Source organism: Notothenia coriiceps, unplaced genomic scaffold, assembly GCF_000735185.1.
Source record: "Notothenia coriiceps isolate Sejong01 unplaced genomic scaffold, NC01 NC01_scaffold00000339, whole genome shotgun sequence".
NCBI lineage: Eukaryota > Metazoa > Chordata > Actinopteri > Perciformes > Nototheniidae > Notothenia > Notothenia coriiceps.
Window position 1 is genome coordinate 13,097,569 of NW_011333040.1, and position 21,362 is coordinate 13,118,930.

The 21,362-nt window shown below is 39.4% G+C and overlaps 2 protein-coding genes across 2 annotated transcripts in view; both read right to left on the bottom strand.

The window, feature by feature from the left end:
* Positions 1 to 19,188, bottom strand: part of mtnr1aa (melatonin receptor 1A a) — a 26,350-nt gene extending 7,162 nt beyond the window's left edge. Inside the window, exon 1 of the mRNA XM_010772223.1 lies at positions 18,754 to 19,188. Within this exon, the coding sequence (XP_010770525.1) occupies positions 18,754 to 18,937 (184 nt within the window). The 5' untranslated portion in view covers positions 18,938 to 19,188. The remainder of the gene's footprint in view (positions 1 to 18,753) is intronic.
* The window catches only part of LOC104951106 (MBT domain-containing protein 1-like), a 14,910-nt gene continuing 12,611 nt past the window's right edge, over positions 19,064 to 21,362 (bottom strand). The window contains exon 7 of the mRNA XM_010777745.1: positions 19,064 to 19,182. Within this exon, the coding sequence (XP_010776047.1) occupies positions 19,064 to 19,182 (119 nt within the window). The remainder of the gene's footprint in view (positions 19,183 to 21,362) is intronic.

The following is a 21,362-nucleotide window of genomic DNA, read 5'->3' on the forward strand; positions in this document are numbered from 1 at the left end:
TTCTGAAGACATACTGTAAGGGAGGGCTGGTGTTGCTCAGCTTGTTTCTCCGATAGCAGACATCCATATAACCCCAGTTAAAACTAACCAAATGAAACAGACTTGGGGGTTTTTAACATCTGTATTTCATGTTTCCTCATATTGAAAATGATATTGGAAAATGTAATCAGACAAACATAATACCGATAACATAGGTCTTAGTTGTTCTACAGCATCCACTTTCCTACATATAAAAATAAATTGAAGCAATTTATAAGCACAGATAAATATAATACCTTGCTTATATGTGTTATTGTTATTTGTCATTCCACGGTATATTGTATTTCTTGTCTTCTCTTACCTCTTTTACGACATGCCATGTCTTTTTCCCGGCTGCACCACACCAAACATTTCCTGCTGTGAGCTGCTGACCTGCTCGTACATGATAATCAGCTATCAGTTACTGTGCGCCAAAAGATTTAATTGATCAAGTCTTGAATAAAGATAGTGTGTGTGCGGTGCTGCTTTGGTGGTGTGGTGTGTGTGTTGTGTGTGTGTGTGTGTTGTGTGTGACTGATGTTGGAGGCATAGCGTAATTTAAGCTCAAAATATCTCCCCGCTACAACTATGACAAGGAAACAATGGATTATGAAGCAGCTCCCGGGTGTGCACCGCTCAACAAGCAACTATAGTTTGGACTGCTTATTTGAAACTGAATTATAATAACCAAAAGATAAAGAGCTAGAGAAAGGAAGGGTATCGCAATACGAAACCCAGGAAAAGAGAGAGAGAGAGAGATCTGAAAAGGCAAGCTCTGTGAAGAAGCTGAGGATGTATGTCCCGAGGTCGCTATGGCCTTTGCGGATATTGCGTTTATAAATGAAAGGCCCGCCAGTGACGAGTCCCGCAGGATGATAAAACTCTTGGCAGGATTATCCTCCTCACTTCCTAAGCTTTTCAAGAGTCATGGATGTAATCACCGAATCAACACGCAGACATTAACTGAAAAAGCATGGTATTGCTGAAGGATCACACACGTGTCAAAAGCTGTCGCTTTGTTTGCTGAGCAGACTATTTACGTCTAGCTGCTGAGAGAATACCCGCCCCGGAAGGCTTTAGCATGGATTAGGTGGATGTGGTTTTATTCCTTGTGACAAAAGAAAGAGGGATTTACAAACTGACCTCAAAGCTCTCTCTACTCAAGGAAAATACCCAACTACAAAAGTGGAGTGGAAAGAGGAAGTGGAAAACACACGATGCACTGACAGTGGGGATTTAGTTCACATTCAAGCATCACAGCTGTTTTCATAAAGCAGTCAGGAGTCAAGTATACAAATTTGCAACACATAACTAACTTTATACATAATGCCATCTTTAATAACCGTAATATATAGCAGCGCTGCTAAATCCTATAGAACTGCACAGGATTTAATTTTTTTTTGATCTGTATTCTTTAAAAATTATCGTAACTCTTTTAGTTTTTATCTTTTTTTAGCATATTGGTTTTGTTGTTTGTTTATTATATTATAACTTAGTACTTTTTTAACGCATGTAAGATATGCAACACTAAGCTGTCTGTGGCTCTTTCCTGCTGTAACGCTGCAAATGTCCCCTCTGTGGGACTAATAAAGGTATTCTGATTCTGATTCTAAATGCTTTCATAGTAACTGATATTGCATTGTGATATGATTCAAGCTATTAGAGATTATGAAATATTATTCATAATATTATTTACAAAATATATTAAAAAAAGATTAAAAAGGATTAAAGCGTGATTAGTCTGAGGAGTGTTAGCATTTTGTCATTGAGTCTGTAGAATACCGTTTGTAGGCTGGGACCTCTCTGCAGCCGCACAACACTTCATTCAGAATGATATGTTCACATATTTAACTGATTAAATTAAGATTGTTCAGCCCTATTACCGACTAAGAATTTTCAAGAATGTACTCCTGTTAAATTCTCTTAACTGACAAATAACTTTCTCCTCCAATACAGGTTAGCAAACAATGTCCTGTCAACACACATTCTGAATCAGTGGTGTACTTTCTGACACCAATAAGAGAGGACTTTTCAAGAGCTTCATATTTCAACTATTTAGTCTGTTATTAAATGAATCATTAAGGAGCTCTCCTCTTCTTGTCAGTGATATGGTGTCCTGTGGGTGTTGGAATTGGAAAGCAACTTGAGATTCAGACTTTCACAAAATTTCCGAACCAATGAAGCGACCGTACCTTAAAAGCGAGTCTAATTTTCAAATTGCTGGGCCTCTTTCTTTCAGCCACCGCGTTTGAGGAACATGAGATGTGAAAATACCTGTCTGCCACACTTACTTTCTCTTTTAGGGAACAGAGATGACTAAACACCACGGGTGGATGTCAGCCAGGCCACCACAGCTGGTGGCCTGACACAGCCTGACAGGTCCAGTCACGTCTTCCAGATAAAGCCCCCTAGACATGTTGTCAAATTTCATGTTGTCAATTTGATTACATAATCCTCACGTGTCATAAACTACCGGGAAAATAACAGCCGGATCAGGCATGAACATGGACTTTTTTTGCATAATTTTAAAACATCAGTGTTGTCATAATGTGTACAAACATGTATATTCCCATCAAATCGACCTTGATGAAGATCCGGTCAATGCGTGGGGGATACTGTACATTGGGTCCCTTGAGGGGGCCCTTGAATAGGATGAATCATGTGTGTGCAGCTTCTCTATAGCTGCTGGTGCTGCTCAGATGTATAATATCCAAGCTGCTCCCTAGTGAGTGTCTCACTTGGGAGCTGCAGTGATACAGCCACAGCATCTGCTATAAAGTAAAGAAATAATAAAAAACATTTGTGTTGTTTTCTTTCAACCAGCCAAGATTAAGTCATAAAGTATAAAGTTATTTCTGCCGAGTCATTAATGTAGCAGGTAACCTTCAGACCGCAAAAGTGAATGAAGTCTTTTCTTCATCTGCTTCTGAACATCTGTTTGAAGTTGTACTCCAAACTTAACAAATAAAAGGCATTTTGTTCCTCAACGGTCACTGAGGTTTCATTTACATGATCCTAATGGACATCCACACAGGAAATACAGTTTAAAAATGTAAAAACAGACTTTTACTGAAGAGAGACTTTAGATGTTCGAGTCCTCCTGTGTAAGGTATTTAGTTTCTGATGTTGGTGTGCAGTGCGACTTTAGGGGCCCTGAATCATTTGGTAGCACATTGAGTAGGTATTCTTTACAGTTTGTTGATTCTGCCTCTTATTCAGAGGTATCTTTTCGCTCACTTTTATTATTTTGGCTGAAACGACAATAACGATTGCATACAGTACTATGAAACGATAATTCATCAGTGATTTGTGGAATTCTTGAAAAAGATAAGCAAAATCTTGAAGCTTGGATTCGCTCTAAAACCGCTTTTTTTCTCCCGAATTTTAAAATAATATAATTTCTTTGAATCTCTCAACAAAAAAGCATTCACAAATTGTAAAGGCATCATTGTTGCAAATCAGACGAACACACAAACATGTGCAACATGTTACATACACCAAAATAATGGCTAGAAGTGTTTTATGAATGTTTTGGATTTCTTTGTGATAAACAAAAGAGGGGGCAGAGCGCTTTTGAATTGAAAAGTCACATTTTCTGCTGAAAACAGGTTAAAACCCCACATATCCAATTTAAATGAAAGATAATTCCCCCCCTACCTCCACCCTCTCCCTGTATTCCACAGGTGAGTCCAGCCTGAAGTCGCCGTCTGAAAGGCAGACCGGAGCTGAGCGTGGCAGGGGGCCCATGGGCTGACCCAGATAGGGCCATCAAATCTACAGCAAGAAACCACAAATTTCCCGCTTTGATTTTTTTTTTGTCTGCTTGCCACAGCATTTGCTTTGACTCAAATGCAAGAGAAGAAACATGATAATCTTGTTTGTGTCTTTCTATCCAGATAAAACTTCAATTCAAAAGACAAAGTGGAAATCGGTGGGATAGATAACAATCTTCATGTCAGTTATGCAAGAGGAAACCTATCCAGCTCTGAAGACAGAGGGCTACTGTAAGTGAACAGAGGTTCAGTCTGCAGATGGAGAGTTTCGAAACAACCATAATGCTCAGAGTTGTTTAGAAACTTCAGGAGTTTAGTGAATGAAAACAGTGAGCTTCAAGGCTTTAGAATATTACACAAAGCCATGTTTGATGGCCGATATGATAAGCGGAAGCCTGACTCTCGCGGGTAATCTACAGCATTGGTTCCCAACCTATTTTCATTTAAGCCTTCCCTACTTGTGTTTATGAAAAGAGACACACTTAACATTGGCACACAGGCTCCTTTGACTACTCATATTTCACAAACAAACACACAGATATATACACAGCGACCAATTACCGGCTGGCTTAAATTTCCATTTGCAGTTATAAAGCAGCTTGATCCTTTCATAAGGTCGGATTGACCGATTTATGTCATTCAGGTCCCTGGAAGAAACTTAGTCAATGAAGAGTTTCCTTAGGCAAATTAGGCCCTCTAGAAATTATAAACCTTGAAACACCAAAGCTGTGAAATGCTTTTGAAGAAAACTTCTGCAAAGCATGATTAGGTTTGAAAAAAAAAAAAAAATGTGTCAGTCTTCACAATAACACAATTTACATTTAAAAAGCACAGAAAACTTATTGAAAGGAACGTTTCTTTATAATGTGAATGAATGACTTGAGATCAGGGAATCTATTTGAATTGCGGAAAAAACAGGTCATGATTAAATGTAACTAGTACTACTACCGGTAAGAGATGGGAACGGAACCTGCAATGATATCAAGACCAAATGTCTGTAGAGCTTCTGAACTCCCATCTACCTCCCTGACCTCTCCGCCATTAATGTTCACTCTGCTGGCCTGACCTCACATTTCTTCCTGAACTGACAATGAACTTCAACCTCATAAAAAACACTATTCAAAGGTAGAACCAATGATTCATCTCTTTACTGTTGGGCTGGTTGTCTGAATATGGTGTGATAAGAAAAGGTTTGATAATTTACAGTGGAAAATACGTAATTTAAGGAGTTAAGCAGCTGACCTAAAGCCAATAATCCTGTATGTGTTTTAATGATATATTGTTGCCGTTCCCATGGAAAATTGAGGTCATACCAGAGCTTTAGCATCTGTTGAGCGTTATCATATCTGACTAGTTTGTGCAGCAGTTATGTCCACTATTCTATCTGACCCCAATTGACCTGAAAGAGCTTAATATAATCTTTTTACACCATATTTGGAATTCTGTCTGCGTTTTTTGAATCTCATCTTTCACTGAGTTTTTCTACATACTTAACTTAAATGTGTCTGCTTTGAACAGATTAACCATATTTTGTTGCAGGTGTAAACAGCCTATCTGCTGTTTTTTGACAGTGACACTTTGAGCATACTGTAAGCGTTAGACACAGTCTCTAATACCCTATTTACTGCATGTGACAGCTCTGCCTCAAAGTCACATACTGTAGATAGCAGCCAGAATGTCATATTATTACTAATCCGCATATTAGAAACCCAGCTATCCTTTTTTGGCATCACTATTTTCCACATTCATATGCCTCACATCACATTCCAGTCATTAATATGATGACAAGATCAAAAGTTCACAAAAATCATGTAAACATCACACACATGCCTACAAAAACGGTATTTATGTGGTAAAAAATAAGCTAGAAAGGCTGACAGTATATCATGTGTAATCACACAGAGCAGCTTGGGGACAGACATCAATCCCCCTCCCACGCATGTCATATAAACCCTCCGTTTTCTAGTCTTTGCCCACTCACAAGTATACATAATATTCTATAACGAAGAGACATCTTTCCTCATGCAATATAATATGTTTCTCAGGGTGCTTCAGGCAGATAACAGAAAGCCCTCTGACGCCTCTGTATTTCCTCTCTGTTTGTTATTAGGGAATTAACGTTAAAAGAGTTAGAGAATAAAGAAGCAAACCACAGTCAGCAACATGCATACATAATGAGGGCTTATTTATATGTTTTCATGATAAAATAATTGCTCAATATTGTGTTCAAAAAAGCAAGTGAACGTTAGGAAATAGAGGAAATACTCCCTAGAAGTTTTGCGAGCAAAAAAGCACGTCTTTAAATAACTTTTTTTATCAGACCATCTGTCAAAAGTTTTGAAATTAGTTATATTGTTAAAAATAGAGTAAAAAAAATCCTTACTTTTGACAGGCTGAAATCACAAAATGTTCTTATTTTAGCTTGATAAACAACTTTAAAACTGCACTAATCAATATTTAGAATTACAATTGGATCTACTGACGTGAAGGGGTCGCTCACACGGCATGTGAACGGAGCTGCTCACTCCTCTTCCCCAATCAATGCAGCTCTTTTTTACATTTAAAGCTTCTATTGAAGTTTTTGAATGAAGCTTCAAATATCGAAAAATCGGCAAAATCCTTAATCGTTATAACGTTTATTTATTTCATCAATAATTGATCTTTTATCTAGAAATCAAATGTACTTTGGAAATCAGGATGATTCATTTTGTGTACGGCTAGCAGCAGAGCAAACCCTTTTTTGACTGCAGAGAAAAAGTAGTTTTTGAAAGTCTGAATGCAAATAAAACAGCGTTATGTTCCTATCAGCTCATCAATGGTTCAGCATCTTTTAGCTTATTGTTTTAGTTTGATGAACTGCAACTTTAGCGTTTTGGTTTAATGTAATTCGTCTCATCAACCTCATTTGAAGCCACAGCTTAAAAATCTGTAAAACCCACTGCATCCTTCCTGCCTAGTGCCAAACAGAATAGTTGTGCATTAAGCAGAGAGATATTTTCCTCAGGAGTGGGTGGAGTCCGATACAGACCTCTGATCACCGTGAATATTGAACCTACTTTGCCAGATGACTGGAAACATGACTCCAAATAAATGGTGCTGTTGCTCTCTGTCTGTTGGAGGTGTCAAAATGAAAGCTGTTTGCCACCTCGACTCAATAAGTTGTTCCCCAAGTGGCCATACAAATCACTTAATGTACAAAACTGAATTTTCTAGTTATTAACTAATTATTGTATTACTACTACACAATCTAATTCACTTATTCAGCGCCAGAGATATAAACACATACACAGGTCCCTGACAGCATTCAGCAGGTAATCTTACCCGTAACCCTGAGCCCCTCAAGGTGTAACCTACACCCTTCACCCAAAGTTGCCCTGATCCCTTTCAAATTGGCAGGCTGTGTATGTGTGTGTGTGTGTGTGTGTGTGTGTGTGTGTGTGTGTGTGTGTGTGTGTGTGTGTGTGTGTGTGTGTGTGTGTGTGTGTACACTTGGCCCACAGTTACAGCGCAAGGCAGCAATTTGGAATTTTGACAGGATGATTTAGCTCAAATTAGTGATCAATTACTCATTTTGGACATGACGCTGCATTTAATCCCCTGCTCAGAATAATTGACAGCATCTGCTGCAGCCCGTTCGGAAATCTAAATGAATTACAAAACAAGGGAAGGACAGATTGTCATACTCTCGTTTCACCACAATCTGACGCACAGCTCTCTACAAACATTTTTCACCCTCAGCTTGAAAGAAGGTGCATGATCTGGCATCATCATCACTATCTCCCTGAGGCCCACCACACCAGTTCATGTTACTTTTCCATCCTACTGTGGGCCAAACATCTATTCTGATGTACCCATAAGTGTTGTCATCAAGTCTAGTCCAGGGGATTGTAAAAATGTGTCCCCAACGCTGGAGATCCTGATAACAACAACACTGCAGCATGCCACGGACTTATTTTATAGTTGCCGGATCAGACTTGCTTCATGAAGCTGTTAAACAGGTTAAAAGGTTTTTATGGGGCTGCTGGATAGCTCAGTGGTTAGAGCTGGCAATATATGTCCAGTATCTGCCGCCTGGCACAAAAATATCATAAATAAATCAATAAAAGGTATTCACTGGTTCACATCTACACATTTTGAAATGTTCTCAACGTTTTTCAGTTGATCAGATAATTATTCAAGTCATTTTCCAAGCAAAATGCCAGACATTCACTTGTTAAACCATTTAGAATAAGGATTTGGTAGTGTGGTATTGTTTTAATTTGAATATCTTTGTTTTTGGGACCAAACTAAACATTTTTTTATGTCAAGTTGCACCCTGACCCATAATACAATTACAAAGATCCATCGATAAAGGCGTAATCAAAGGTTGAAGCCCTACATCTGAAGAGAATAAGAATAAGAAAGAGCTGTAACAAATAATAACATTGTGATAAATACTGCTATTCCAACTACAGGTACTGTATGGATATTAAACTAACTTCATCAATTCAGCCGCCTACCTTTATTTCTTTCAAACTATATCAAATTCAAGTCCAATGGTAATTTGTAAATGCTAATATTATATTATATTTTTCTTGCCATATGGAACAATCTGCTCTGTTTCCCTGTGGTCCTCCTCACGGCACTTTGCAATATTACCATTATGTATTGCAATTTCATTTCTTTGGGATTACTACAAATGTATCTTATGTTATGACTCCTTTGAATCAGTTTACAAAAAAAATGCATAACCACCAAATGTCAAAGCATAACCGGATCTTCAGGGAACAAAGCATTTTTAAGTTAAAGTTTAAGTGTACCCATAGGCTTGAATATTTGTTTTTCTGCCATGGCCTAAGTCTGAACAAATAACAACGCTTTAATGTGAAATGATTTCTAAAACTGCCCAACAGACTGTAAAACAACACAGTTCACAACGTTTAGCCAAAGAAAAGTTATCGCCTGCCTGGTGAATAATGTCAGAAATCTAGCAAGATACAGACAGGCCAAGTTGGTGGGCTAAGCAGAAGAACATTTGTAGGTTTGATCCACCAGAGGGCAAAAAACATGCCTCCAACGAGATCACATGATTAGGCTGAGTGTTGAGTTAGCAGTTAAATATTTACATGATTATCTCAGACGCTGTGTTCTGTTACTGTATAGCTATTTTTTTTTTTAGATAGAAAGTCCCCTAATAATATTTGGCCATACCCAGGCTTTGATAGAGGCGCTCATAGTTTCAGTGATAATACATCTTAGGAACTAAATTATTTGGGACCAGCTCTAAATGGACATCATTTCTGTGTTCCCATCTTAAATGACCTGATTCTTATCATGCTCTTGTTGCGCTCCACGATTAACTAATCCTCTCATTAGAGCTCGGTACAGATACAGAACAGAGGACAACTGTGTTGCATCTCTATAAACACAAATACAACATTCAGTCCACTAAATATCTTCCCTTATTCTGACGTATGTACAAGCAGATACAAGAACATTGTCTGTTTAAAAACTGTTATTATTTGTGGTTTCATCTGTGATTTGCTGTCACTGATTATTTTGATATGACCAATTGATGTCCCTTTCTAGGTCTACTACTATGTAAGTCAGCGCACAGCAACAACAACAAACCAAAATGTCTACTCTGGCGTTGAATCACACAAAAAGCACTTCTTGAAGAAAATTTTATTTAATGAGATATTAGATTGACTGTGGCAGCAGAGTCCGCAAACATCCCGAGGCAGAGAATGATACAATCTAAATCTACTCACATCTAAAGTTTTATCACTGTGCAAGATTTTTCATGAAATATATCAGATTGTTTCTTTATAATACTACATGCCACACAGGTTCATTATTGAAATGGGTCACTGACCACAGAAGAGCATCTTACTTCCTACTGCATCATTTCATATTGCCTTTGGACGGCACCCAAGCATCGCTGGAATGAACCCAAGCAATGCGTGAGCTTGTTTAAAAATGTGCAACAAATTACACTAATGTAGTCTATAATCAGAGAGCATTTTATGGGTCAGAAAGGAAAGCATACTGTGATTAAAATATCTCACACAGGAAGAACTTGCTCATTAGGAGGAGGCGTGCGACTAACCTAATTAATTACAGGCCACGAAATGTCTCATAATCCTAGAGAATTGGTGTAGGCCTACACCCCCGCACTCAAGTGAAAAAGCTGTTGGAAATCTATTTAAGAATCCCTGTTTTGGGTCAGTACAGTAAAGCAAACTGTGATAAGGAATCTCACACACTAAATACTTGCTCATTAGAAGGACTAATTATGATAATCATAATCTGCGTATTAAGAATGATTGTACAGGAGTCATTGAATGTCATGTAAGCACAATTAGAGCCCTTAACAGCACAAGTCTTTACAATGGAGTAGGCTACGTAACGTAAAATAAATATGTGATCGTAAATTATGCAAAACAAAGACTGAATTGCACTCTAGTTGCCTAGATCTGATAATGGAAATAATAATTGGTGATAAGATTGAATTACATGGAGGAATGGCTGTCTTTTCACACCAGCAGTTAATGGAAGGTGGATTTTTTTTACTGGGTGGACGCAATGTCGACGTTCGTGAACTGAACTGTCAGGGGGGGGTGGGTGGGGGGGGGTGCACTGTGGACCTCTGTCGCCTGTCAGCGCAACTTACATTAGGCTATGCTGTTTAAAAATATAATAATAGAGGGCGGTGCCGGACGTCAGCGAACCGAACTTTCTGCGCGACAGCGCGACTGTCACTCAAATGCGGGACATAGTCTCAATTTGTGGGACGCGGGACACCTGGACACCCTATGTCATCCCAAACAATGCAACAAGTGCGCAGTGCACTCACAAAACGGGCAGAGAGCAGGTCTACAGAAACTACCGGTATGCTTAGTCCTACTTTAGTTACTGTACTGCAGAGAACACGCGCTGTGCTCAACACACACACAGACTCAAAGCCATGGACACACCGGCACATAAGTTAGGCTACATAAACCATGTATAGGCCTAAGTTGCATAAATGCTTAGACGTAGACTATTAAAAAAAAAAAATCATGCTTCAAAAAAGTGGGGGGACGGCGTTGCCCCGCGTCCAACGACCACTACACCACTGCCGTTAGCAAACCAAATTGCCTATATACACATCCAGATAATACAGAGTCACATAAGCTTTCATCCACCGAATAAATGTTATCCAATATTTGCTTTTTGTTGCTAAATGCTCCACTGTGTTCACCAGGTAGCTGCTATCTTTGTCCGTCTGCTGTTTGGTGATCAGGTACAGTGGATTTATCAGAGCCTTTTCAGTGGAACAGCCGCATGTTGCTGCAAGCACGTTGAGATCAATGAGAGGGAATCACCAGAATTAAAGTTGCAGGATACTAAACCGCTTGTAAGGTTAAAGGACACTCTAAAGTTAAAAGTTGCCGATAAGGCACGTTCAGCTATACAAAGGATATTCCGGGCGACACATTTTACATTGCGAACAATCATTTGATCCATTTGTGGAATGAAACTATGCACAAAGAAATTGAATTTCATAAAAAGAATGACTCAAATATTTAGAAACGGTCTCTTTTTATGACAGGGCTTGAATACCAATTCTGATGCCTGCACTCTAAATTTAGCAAACATATTAAACAAAGTACTTTTCATTTTCCTTTTTGGGACTGACTTTGTTGGAACTATAAATGTTAAATTACGCCCTTACTTCTTTGCTTTGAAGTCACTCAACGGGTCTGGTGCAGTCTGGAGTGTGTATGCAGAGCATTGCTGTGTGTGGTTGATAAACCACGTTGCTCGACCCATACGCACAGGACTCGTGAGGCTGAATGGAACAGTGTTTACGGGGATTTATCAAATGGCATTCATGTGTCTGGCTAATAATCATCAATGCGTGCTGTTTAACTGAATCAGACTGTTGCCAGTTAGGAGGCTTTATGATTGAGCTTTTTTCTTGCTTTTTTTTTTCACTGGGTGAATCATGCTCTGTTTTAGACACTTTCACTCAAATGATGAACTCAGAAAAATGATAAAGGAGAAGTGTTTAAATAAAGGAGGTCAGTTTCTGTGTCTTTCTCGCAATTCTATCAAAAGAGGAATGACTGGCCCTTCATATTTTTCCGTTTGTGTCATCATTGCCTCGTTTTAACAGGCATGCAATCTGACGCATTCACAGCTGGAAGCTGCTGAGTCCAACAAAATTCTTCCACTTTGGACCACTGAGTAGTAATGGTGGGCTAAGTGCTTTATTCAAGGGCACCTTGGGCACAGAGGAAAGCTTTTCTGTTTCCTGTTTGGATTCTCACTGGGATTCAATCTGGCACCCTTTGTCACCAGCCAGCCTCTCTAACCTCTAAGCTCTCGCCTCGCATTTATGTGTGTAATCAAACGGCACCCGCTCTACAGTATGCATGTGTTGTGCACAGTTCCCCTTGGATGAGCATTAGCTTTTACTTGGTCTCACTGCTCTAAGCTTCCTATGTGCGTCATACCAAGTTTATTTCAAGCAGAAGAGTTTTCACTCCAACATAATAAGTGATTAAGAATAGCAAAGGGATGCATGGAAAAAAGGATGGGGGTTAGCAGGAATGGATGCAACAATATGGAGTCTTGAATGTATAAGTATTTATAGACTTGTTATGTCTTCCCTTTGAACTGATAACAGGCTCTCTGTGCAAGACAGAGAGAGAGCAAGAAAAAGGAAACATCAACAACAACGAGGGAGGAGAGCAGATGCCAGACGACTGCTCTTGTTAAATTGGACCATGTCAGCCAGGTAGGTGTTAGACACTTATCATGATAACAAGCTTAATTGATTGTGTACACCTTATCATTATATAATCTGCAATCCACAGGGTCTGTGTGATAACCTTCTTGTTGCCTGACTGGATTGATGCAAAACCCTATTGGCAGAATTCCTCTGCAGGTATGTGTTCTGACAACACAAAGTCCTAAGAGAACAGTGGGGGTGTTGGATCACAATGATGCAAACAGACAGGGTGTCATGGAATATGAAGCCTGGGAGGTCAACTTTAAGTGAGAAGAAAAGAAAAATGGAGTGTGCGTGTTAGGGTGAGTAAGCTTGGGGGGAGGAGGAGGAGTACAACGAGGGTGAAGACTGGGACCAGGCGTAAAACTCAAGAGAGGCTGAAAAAGGAAAAGAAAGGAACAGAAAGTTGTTTACAGCCTTTATTTGTATCATCGGGCATGCACAAATCACAAAACAGAATAAGTAACTGCCGACTGTGTTTATGTGTAAAGATAATCATGCAGATTGTATACAATTTGAAATTCATCTAGAAGCTGAGGAAACTTGAGCACTTGCTGGGTCAGTTTTTCTTTGTTAGGACAAGGTGGCACTTGTTAAGACTGAAATAGTGGCGTCAGAGTTTAGCAGAGCAATTTTCCCATAATTGTTGTTATGAAAGATACAAGAAAAACAGAAGCCCAGTCGCCCATGGCAGAAAAAACAAACCAACATGATTGAAATGCTGATTCTGTTTCTTTATCGGAATACAAATACATGCCTCCGTCTCTTTCACTGTTCATCTGCGGAGTATGACAGGCTTGCTGTCTTTATCTCCACTAGTCAAACTGGATACAATCATTCACTCAATCCCAGCTGCCCTACATATCATATCTGCTGCGTAATTACATCTGTTTGCGATCAAATGCTTAAATTGTAATCCTTGATGCTGGCTAAAAGCCCTCTGACAGGTCATCTGTACAAAGTAGATTTTAAAAACAGGCCTAATCAAATTGTGTTAAGTATTTTTACAAGCTTTAAGACACATGGGAGCTCCAACAGAAACAGATGAAGCTGACTGTGTGGTATCAAATGCGGAGCAACCTCAAGGTAAACCATGCATTTGTTGTCTTAAGTGTCTCATGGGTGAAGAAAAGAGATCTTTATCGGCTTCCTCTCCATGCTCATTAATTCAGCTTGGGCATACTATAAATTAATGGGAAAGCCATGACCTGCTGGCTGTTTCTGCCCCCAATTAGATGTTGTTTTTTCCCCACTGAGCCCTTTTCTTTCAGTTCTGATAGCATTAAGCTGCTCCGCCATACTGTGCTGCTCTCAGGCTATTCACAGCCATCAGCACAGAAACTGACAAACCCAGGGAGAAGCTAGGACTCCCACTCCTTCCTCATATCTGTTAGAAAAGCAGTAGAGATGATAGAAGACCTCAGCCACAAACAGGCTTTAATAACAGTTGTCTAAAAACACACATTTATGATGGTATGAAATTGAATCCAAAATCCTAACCTTTATGAAAAGCACATCGTTTGAGACCGCTCTGAGATTCGGTTTATTTTATAAGGAGAATAATCTGATAATGTCTTGGTAAATACATTTACAGTAGATACTAGAGTAAAGTACATTTTTATGTCAGTATCCATGTGTCCTATTTAACCTATGGCCTTTTCTGTTATTGAGGCCTCTAGTTATTATCTTGAGCTTTGGGTGTATTTGAACTCCTGCAACATAATGTTATACTTAAAAAAAAAAAAAACTTTATAGAATCCAGATTGAATTGATGAGCATGCCAATACAATGTATGTAAAAGTGTAACTGCTGCCTATGATATGAATCCTACTACACCTCACAAAACTGAGAAATCAAGTAATAATTGCCTTTTTCATAAAATCTAGTTTTTGATTTGAGGGAGGCATGTGGCGCAGTGGACTGGTGTGTTGGTGTTGGGATCAGGGGGTCACAGGTTCAAACCCCACTGCAGTCAGCATGTGGTTGTGTCCCTGGGCAAGACACTTCACCCCAAATTGCTCATGTGGGGATTGCTCACAGTATTGAGTATGTAAGTTGCTTTGGATAAAAGCGTCTAACATGTAATGATTCCATTTATGGTTGGTAATTGTTATCCAAGGTTCACACTGTGTCAGAGCTGTTTTAAGTGACTGCAAATACAAAAAGAACATCCTGCTGCAGCTGCTTCAGAGAATAGCTCTCAACTGGCATCCAATCAACCAGAACTGAAATCTCCAGGATCCAAACTTGAACAACAATTTCTCTGAAGATGAAGGAAAACAAACGTCACGTGTCAAGCTCTGCACATATTTCTCTTTGACACTAAACACATTCATCTTAGTGAAAGCTACGAGGGCTTTGATCATGATGTGGCAAACAAAGTGAACGTCACAACTAATTGAGCTTTTAAAATAAGAGCAGTCAAACTTCCTCGCCACAGTTGGTACTAAACTGCAGGGTAACTGTGGAGATGTGAGCCAGTGGGGGGGGCACAGCAGGGATCACAACGAGGCATCCCTGTCATCAGAGGTGGGATACAGCCACATGGGACTGATGCTGCTGGCAGAGGGTACGTTACGCTGTGAAGCTCCACAAAGCCTGAAACCTTTTTCATTTAAATATGAGTTTTCTTAGTTTTCCTAAATTGTTATTTTGGAAAAGATTATGAACATTTTTTAAATAGTGTTTACCCTACAGGGAACACACAGTTTCAGAAAGAATAACAAAGACGTGGCCATATATTTCAGATCTGAGTCATGTCAGTAGAACAAAACAAAAAACTTTTCCACCAACCTGACAAAGTGACCTTAAATCAACTTTTTTGATTAAATACAAAAATATGTATCCAAAAGGGAAATGAGTCTTTCCTGGCATAACAAATGGAACGCAACATTGTTTCCCTGATAAAGGCTGAGTGTAGGGATTAAAGATTCTCGCAAAACAAGACTTACTGTACTTCGTGGAAATAAAACAGGATGCTGAGGAATCAACATCCTCTATGTGCGACGAAGGGATTTTCATTATTAGACAATTCTCTTTTGGAATCTACCGACAAAGCAAATGGATATGTTTAAAATCCTAATTTAAATAGGACACACATGCAAAAATAACACTTAATCTTTCATAAGTACCTCCAAATATAATAATAACATTGAGAGCAACAATACCGTAACTAATAACAGAGCTGAAATGAGAAATACCACTGTATACATAAACTCAACACACTTAAAAACAGACGGAGCTCTACCTGAATACAAGGTATCAGCACACTGAGGCCTGTCTTTGTCTGGCAGAAGGTCTCTTTAAACCTCCTGCTGTTTACATGGGGGGTTTTCTACCTTGAGAACAATTAGTAAAAAGGAAAAGGACGATGTGATGAACACAAAATGTTTTTTCTCATCTCGTACGTGTCTTTTGTTCTCATTCATAAACCCTGTGGATTGAAAAGAGCCTGTTGCCATAGCACTATCAAGACTGCAGACCTCCAACCTTTAAAATGGACGCTATATTGGCCATGAGGGACTGCTCAGATATTTCACTTTGCCACTCTGCTTAAAAATGCATATATTTACCCCTTTTCTTAGTGCGCCGAATCAGCACATTGTCTTCTTTAGCATATATAATAATATAGCTAGGCTACAGACCATCTTCTGTCAGGAGGTTTTTCCCTTACCACTTTCATGGTGGGAATTGTTTCTCTATAAATAGTATGGAGTACAGTCTAAACCTGCTGTAATGTAAACATGCCCTGGGATAACTTTTGAGTTTTATAAATAAGATTAAATTGAATCATTCAATGAGCTCTTGTTATGTCTCACTCTTGACAAACAGCCAACCAAATTAGTCAGCGAGTCCACTTCTTGTTGGAATCTTTCATTTTTCCTTGGCATGAATTAAAAAGAAATGCTTTATCTACAACAAAACAGCTACATTTAATTAGTTTATTTTGGCATTGAGTTGAGCTACAGTGCTGATTTGTGTACCCAGCCATGCAGCACAAACACCTCACCATGTGTTGTTGGCTTCATGCGCACTTGCTTGCTGGCCATTTTTTGTACACATTTTTGAAAGCTTTGGCCATGCATGGAAAGCGGTGCTTCTCCCGTCGGCAATATGTCATCACAACGTTTGCCAGGTTCTCCACTGAGTATTTCCTTACTCGCTTTTTTTAATTATCCCCTTGTTGTTTGTCTGCTGTGCAATTTCTAAAACGTTTCGTTCATGCCAAGAACATATCTGCCCACTAGTATTTTCATGGAGGAGATTATTCAAATATGGGTAATTGAATCCATTGTGGACAGAAGATATTGCAATAAAATGGCTCCTGAAAGTAAATATTGGTGATCAGTCCAATGTATGGCTGTGTGTCAAACAATCAGGTGTGGCATCAAATTCCCACATTCAAGGGCAACTAAAGCAAACAGTATCTGCCTGATCACCGTCAAAACATTCCAACAGTGATGAACGGAACGTTGTGATATCAATCAATATGTCTGCCAACTTGCATACAATTTGCCAATGTCTTATTGAACAGAAAATTCTAAGAGCCTTAAGTTAGGCATGACTTCAGAAACAGAAAGTAGCAAATGAGTTCAAAGGCATGAACTTGAGGCACAACGTCATCAGGCTGCATAGCATTTGTTAGAATTCTAGGATAGTTTTTGGAAATGCGATTAAAGTGAGTAAAGTATTTTCATGACCTCCTTTTGATCCTCAAATGTGGAACTTTTCTGAATCCGCCATGGAAAAAATTACATGTAATAGGCTTATTAAATAAATAGTGATTGTAGGTAGTAAAACTTTACAAGATTCATTAAACACCTGCTTCTGCTGCGTTATAACTTCCTTACGTCTAAGATGTAGATTACGTTTTCTATATCTCTCCTTGTGTCCCATATGTTGTTTAATTTGTTTTATTTATCATGCATTACCATGTCTTAAACAATCACACAGGCATGTTTAGTTCCAGAGACTCATTTAAACATTCTTGGCTATAGTATTTTGTGAGCAGCAACATTAAAAAATACCTACATCCAGGGTGACTATTGCTGAGTTGCATGTGTGTTTTATCAATAATGAAAATTGTAAAGCAATGGGAGCTTTTTTAAATATCAGTAAGAGGCAATCATATGCTTTTAATATTCCCCACTGGCTCTGCATGATGGAAATCTCTTCTGACCCTAACAATGCTTATGTCAGGAGTGTATTTAGCAAATCACCCTACTACAGCCTCCAAATGATGACAGATATGATATGTGAATCAGTCAGTCAGCTGTACATACCTGACCATGACAGGAGCCTCTTGGGTTTTCCCAGCAGCTCACTGCCCTCTGACTTTTTCATTATGAGCGTGTTACCACTTCCACTGAGCGAAATGGGGCACACCATTTAATCCAAAACCAATATCTTAATTAAATCCACAGCATTAACACACACACAAGGCACTCGTTTAATCATTAACCTAGTAATACATTGAACAATTCCGTTTCATTATCATTATTAAATTAAATCTCCAAGCTGGCTGGAGTAACATCGATAGTGGGTAAGCCCCGGGAAGCATTAGTAGAAGCAGAGCAGGGATGAGCGTTGGGCTTTCCCCGTGGTTTCAGATTGTGTCAATAATCGCTATAATGTTTCTCTTCGCATCCCCCTATGAGCCTGCTTAGCTTCCCGCAAACTGGGTGTAGGTCAGTGACATTATGTCTGCCTCAAATGTAGGCTAAAACTAGAACAAGGTCACTTTTAAATGTCCATAACAATCAGCCATACTGCACTGTGATATAGTATATTTCAGAGCACAATAATAAATATATGTAGTACTATTAAAGTGATAGAACAGATGGAAATACAATTAAAAAACACAATAACCTCCCTCTGTGAGTGGTGTTGTTGACAAGGTTGCATTATATCGCTATCACACGCATCTTCACGGTGGCTCGGATTTGTGATGAATGAAAACAAAAATGGACATCCGTTTTCCGTTTACAATTCCTCCTCTCCAATAACACAGCGCCTAACAAACAACTTGTTTGAAACGCTTTTTGGTTATTAGAACTATAAAGTTTAGCATATTTCTCCACCTAAATGGGACTCTCGTCAGCAAATGTGACAGACTTTTTGTTTTGTTTTTAACGCAGCTCAGTGTACTCACGCGTGGCCACTCCGTATCCGCACGCGCACACTTCCCCCCTGACCTTGACTCACCTGCGTTCCTCAGCTTCTTGTTGCGATACACGGAGAAGATGACCAGGAGGTTGCCCAGGATGTCAACAACGATGGTGAAGATGAGAAAGCAACCCAAAGTAGTTGTAACCCATGGTGGCCGGTCCAGGACGGAGTCAGTGGGGTCTCGCGAGGAGCTGTTCAGTTGAGACTCATTCATAAACATTGTACACCGTGGCAGAAGTTTCTCAACCGGTCCAAATTCAACTCTCCTAAAGATTGGATATCGGAGACGCCAGTGTTGGGAGACTTTTGCCTCCCGTGGTTTTCATCTTCATCCTTTCAACGCGCGCTACTCCTCCTCTTTCTCCACCTGTGTGGACTTCACCCAGCCTCCGTGGATCAGCTCCAGTCGTCCCCACTTCACTCTGCTCGCCTCGGTGTCACTTCTGTGCCCTTGTGCCATCAACCCTGTTGGTCCGCATGTGTGACAAGAAGCAGCAACTTCAAACCTTCCCAGCATGTGATCGAACAGACCGGAGAGCAGCGGTTTTACTTTAGAGGGAAAAATACTGACGCCTGGTGGAATAAAAGTTGAATGGCCCGGGAAGCGTCCTATTCAATTGATTCATCTCAGGAGACCTTTGTTATCATTTGGAAGATCATGTTGAAATAATAATAAAGTAATTGATATGCAAAGAAATAAATTACTTTAAAACGTCTGCAGCCTATTCATAATTGTCTCATAAGTGACATTACAAAATGTTAAAAAAAAGTAATTGAAGGTTTTATTTAAACCTGTAAATGTGAAGGTGCTGCAGAAATATCATCATTTAGAGAGACTGAGTTATCTACCCATCTGTATCTGTGGAGTCCATCTGACAGAGCCCAACCCAACACCCCCGTCATCATTCCTTCAAATGTGTCCACTGTCATTATTATGATAAACACCTTTTCATCCCTTCTGGTTTTCTCTTCTTGCAAATCATCATCTGCAAACTGCAAATAAATGTTATGGGCTACGGTTGAAAGTCAGCCAAAGAGAGATTATTTGAGTACGTTTTAGAGGTCTAAAGAGGAAGTGTTATTGAGAAGGTCATGCTGTAGCTCAGTCTGCAAGGACTTGGCTTGGGAACGGGGAGGTGGTCGAGATGCCCTTGAGAAATCACTGAACCTCTAACTACTTGGAGTATGTGGTACGACCCACCGCACAAAATCTCGATATAACTGATGCTATGTTTATTTTCTATGTGTATTTGTTTGGGTGTGTAATGGAAATAACAACAAAGCGATAGGCTACAATGAAATGACTCCAAGTGGGATTAATAAAGTATTTCATAATAAAGTATACTTCCTGTATCTCACAAGATAAAAAAAGAAACCTCTGAGGAATATGAAATTGTGTGTTGTCAGTATTTACATTGTTGTCATGTTGGTGAGTGGATCGACCAACTCATCAGATACCGATACTCTAGATTTGGAGTATTTCATCAAAAATAATTTTACTAAACTTCTGCTACAGGCAGCAGACACTAAAAATGAAATCTGATGACAGGCCAATGCCCAAACTGGAGCTGTGTACAGAGAGGAAAAAAGGAGAAAATCGGACGGAAAAACTTTAAATAATAAACAGCTGATTTCTAACATTTGGGGGTGGCGCCAAAGATCGCAGGGGGATTTGTCACAGTTGCTCCAATCAGATCGGTCTCCTCAATTTTGTAGATTATTTACGACTTTTGAATCCACATAAACACATCGGCAAAATCCAGTTTACTTTGAGCATGTGTTTTAAACAGTTTAATCCCTTTGTGAATTGTTTCCACTTGCGCCGTCCTTTAATTTCTTCATACAGCGGGAATCCAAATGAATGAATCCTGAGTCCAATAACCATCAAAGTCACTCCAATAGTGCTCCTTAATTACACTTTCATCCTCCTTTAACAAAATAACCAGATGATCAGGTTTACAACAACCCCCACTACCACTGGCTAATTACTATTTCGTCGCAGTGTATATTGGAGGAACCCTCACGAGACTTCGATACTTCGACAAGAGGTAGTACAGTAGTGGTACTAAGAAGTGAAGGGCAGTACCCCGGAAACGCGTCTCAATGTCGATGAGTCGGGTAGTCTGTGATGTTTAGGACACCTGGTCACTTCTCTTCACTTCAGGTGGGAGTGTAGGGGTGAGGGTTTTTGGAGAGTCCTGGGCGGGAAGGCGGGACACTAGTCCTGAGTGAGAAATAACATTGGTGAAGTCTGTAACAACTTTCACAAGGGTAATAACTAATCTTGCGAACCGACATTTCCCTACAAGAAACTCTACGGTCCAACGGAAATGACAAGAACAATAGACAAATCGAAATCGGTGGAACGAAACATGTAATTGTGAAAGGATACAATCACGAAACGTTACTCCAAAGTACCATAAAACGGGGTGACAGTAAGTTTCGTCGTATAGAATACGAAACGAAGAAAATATAATATGGACGAAAATAAGTTATTTCAAATAACCTTTCATGGGCACCAATAAAACCTTAAGATCGTTGAAGGTCAAAGTGAAGCCCTTTTAGGTCTGAAACGTTACCAAGTTTACAAATAACTCAAATAAATATTTTGCCAAGTTTGTCAAAATACATACACTAATACTGTC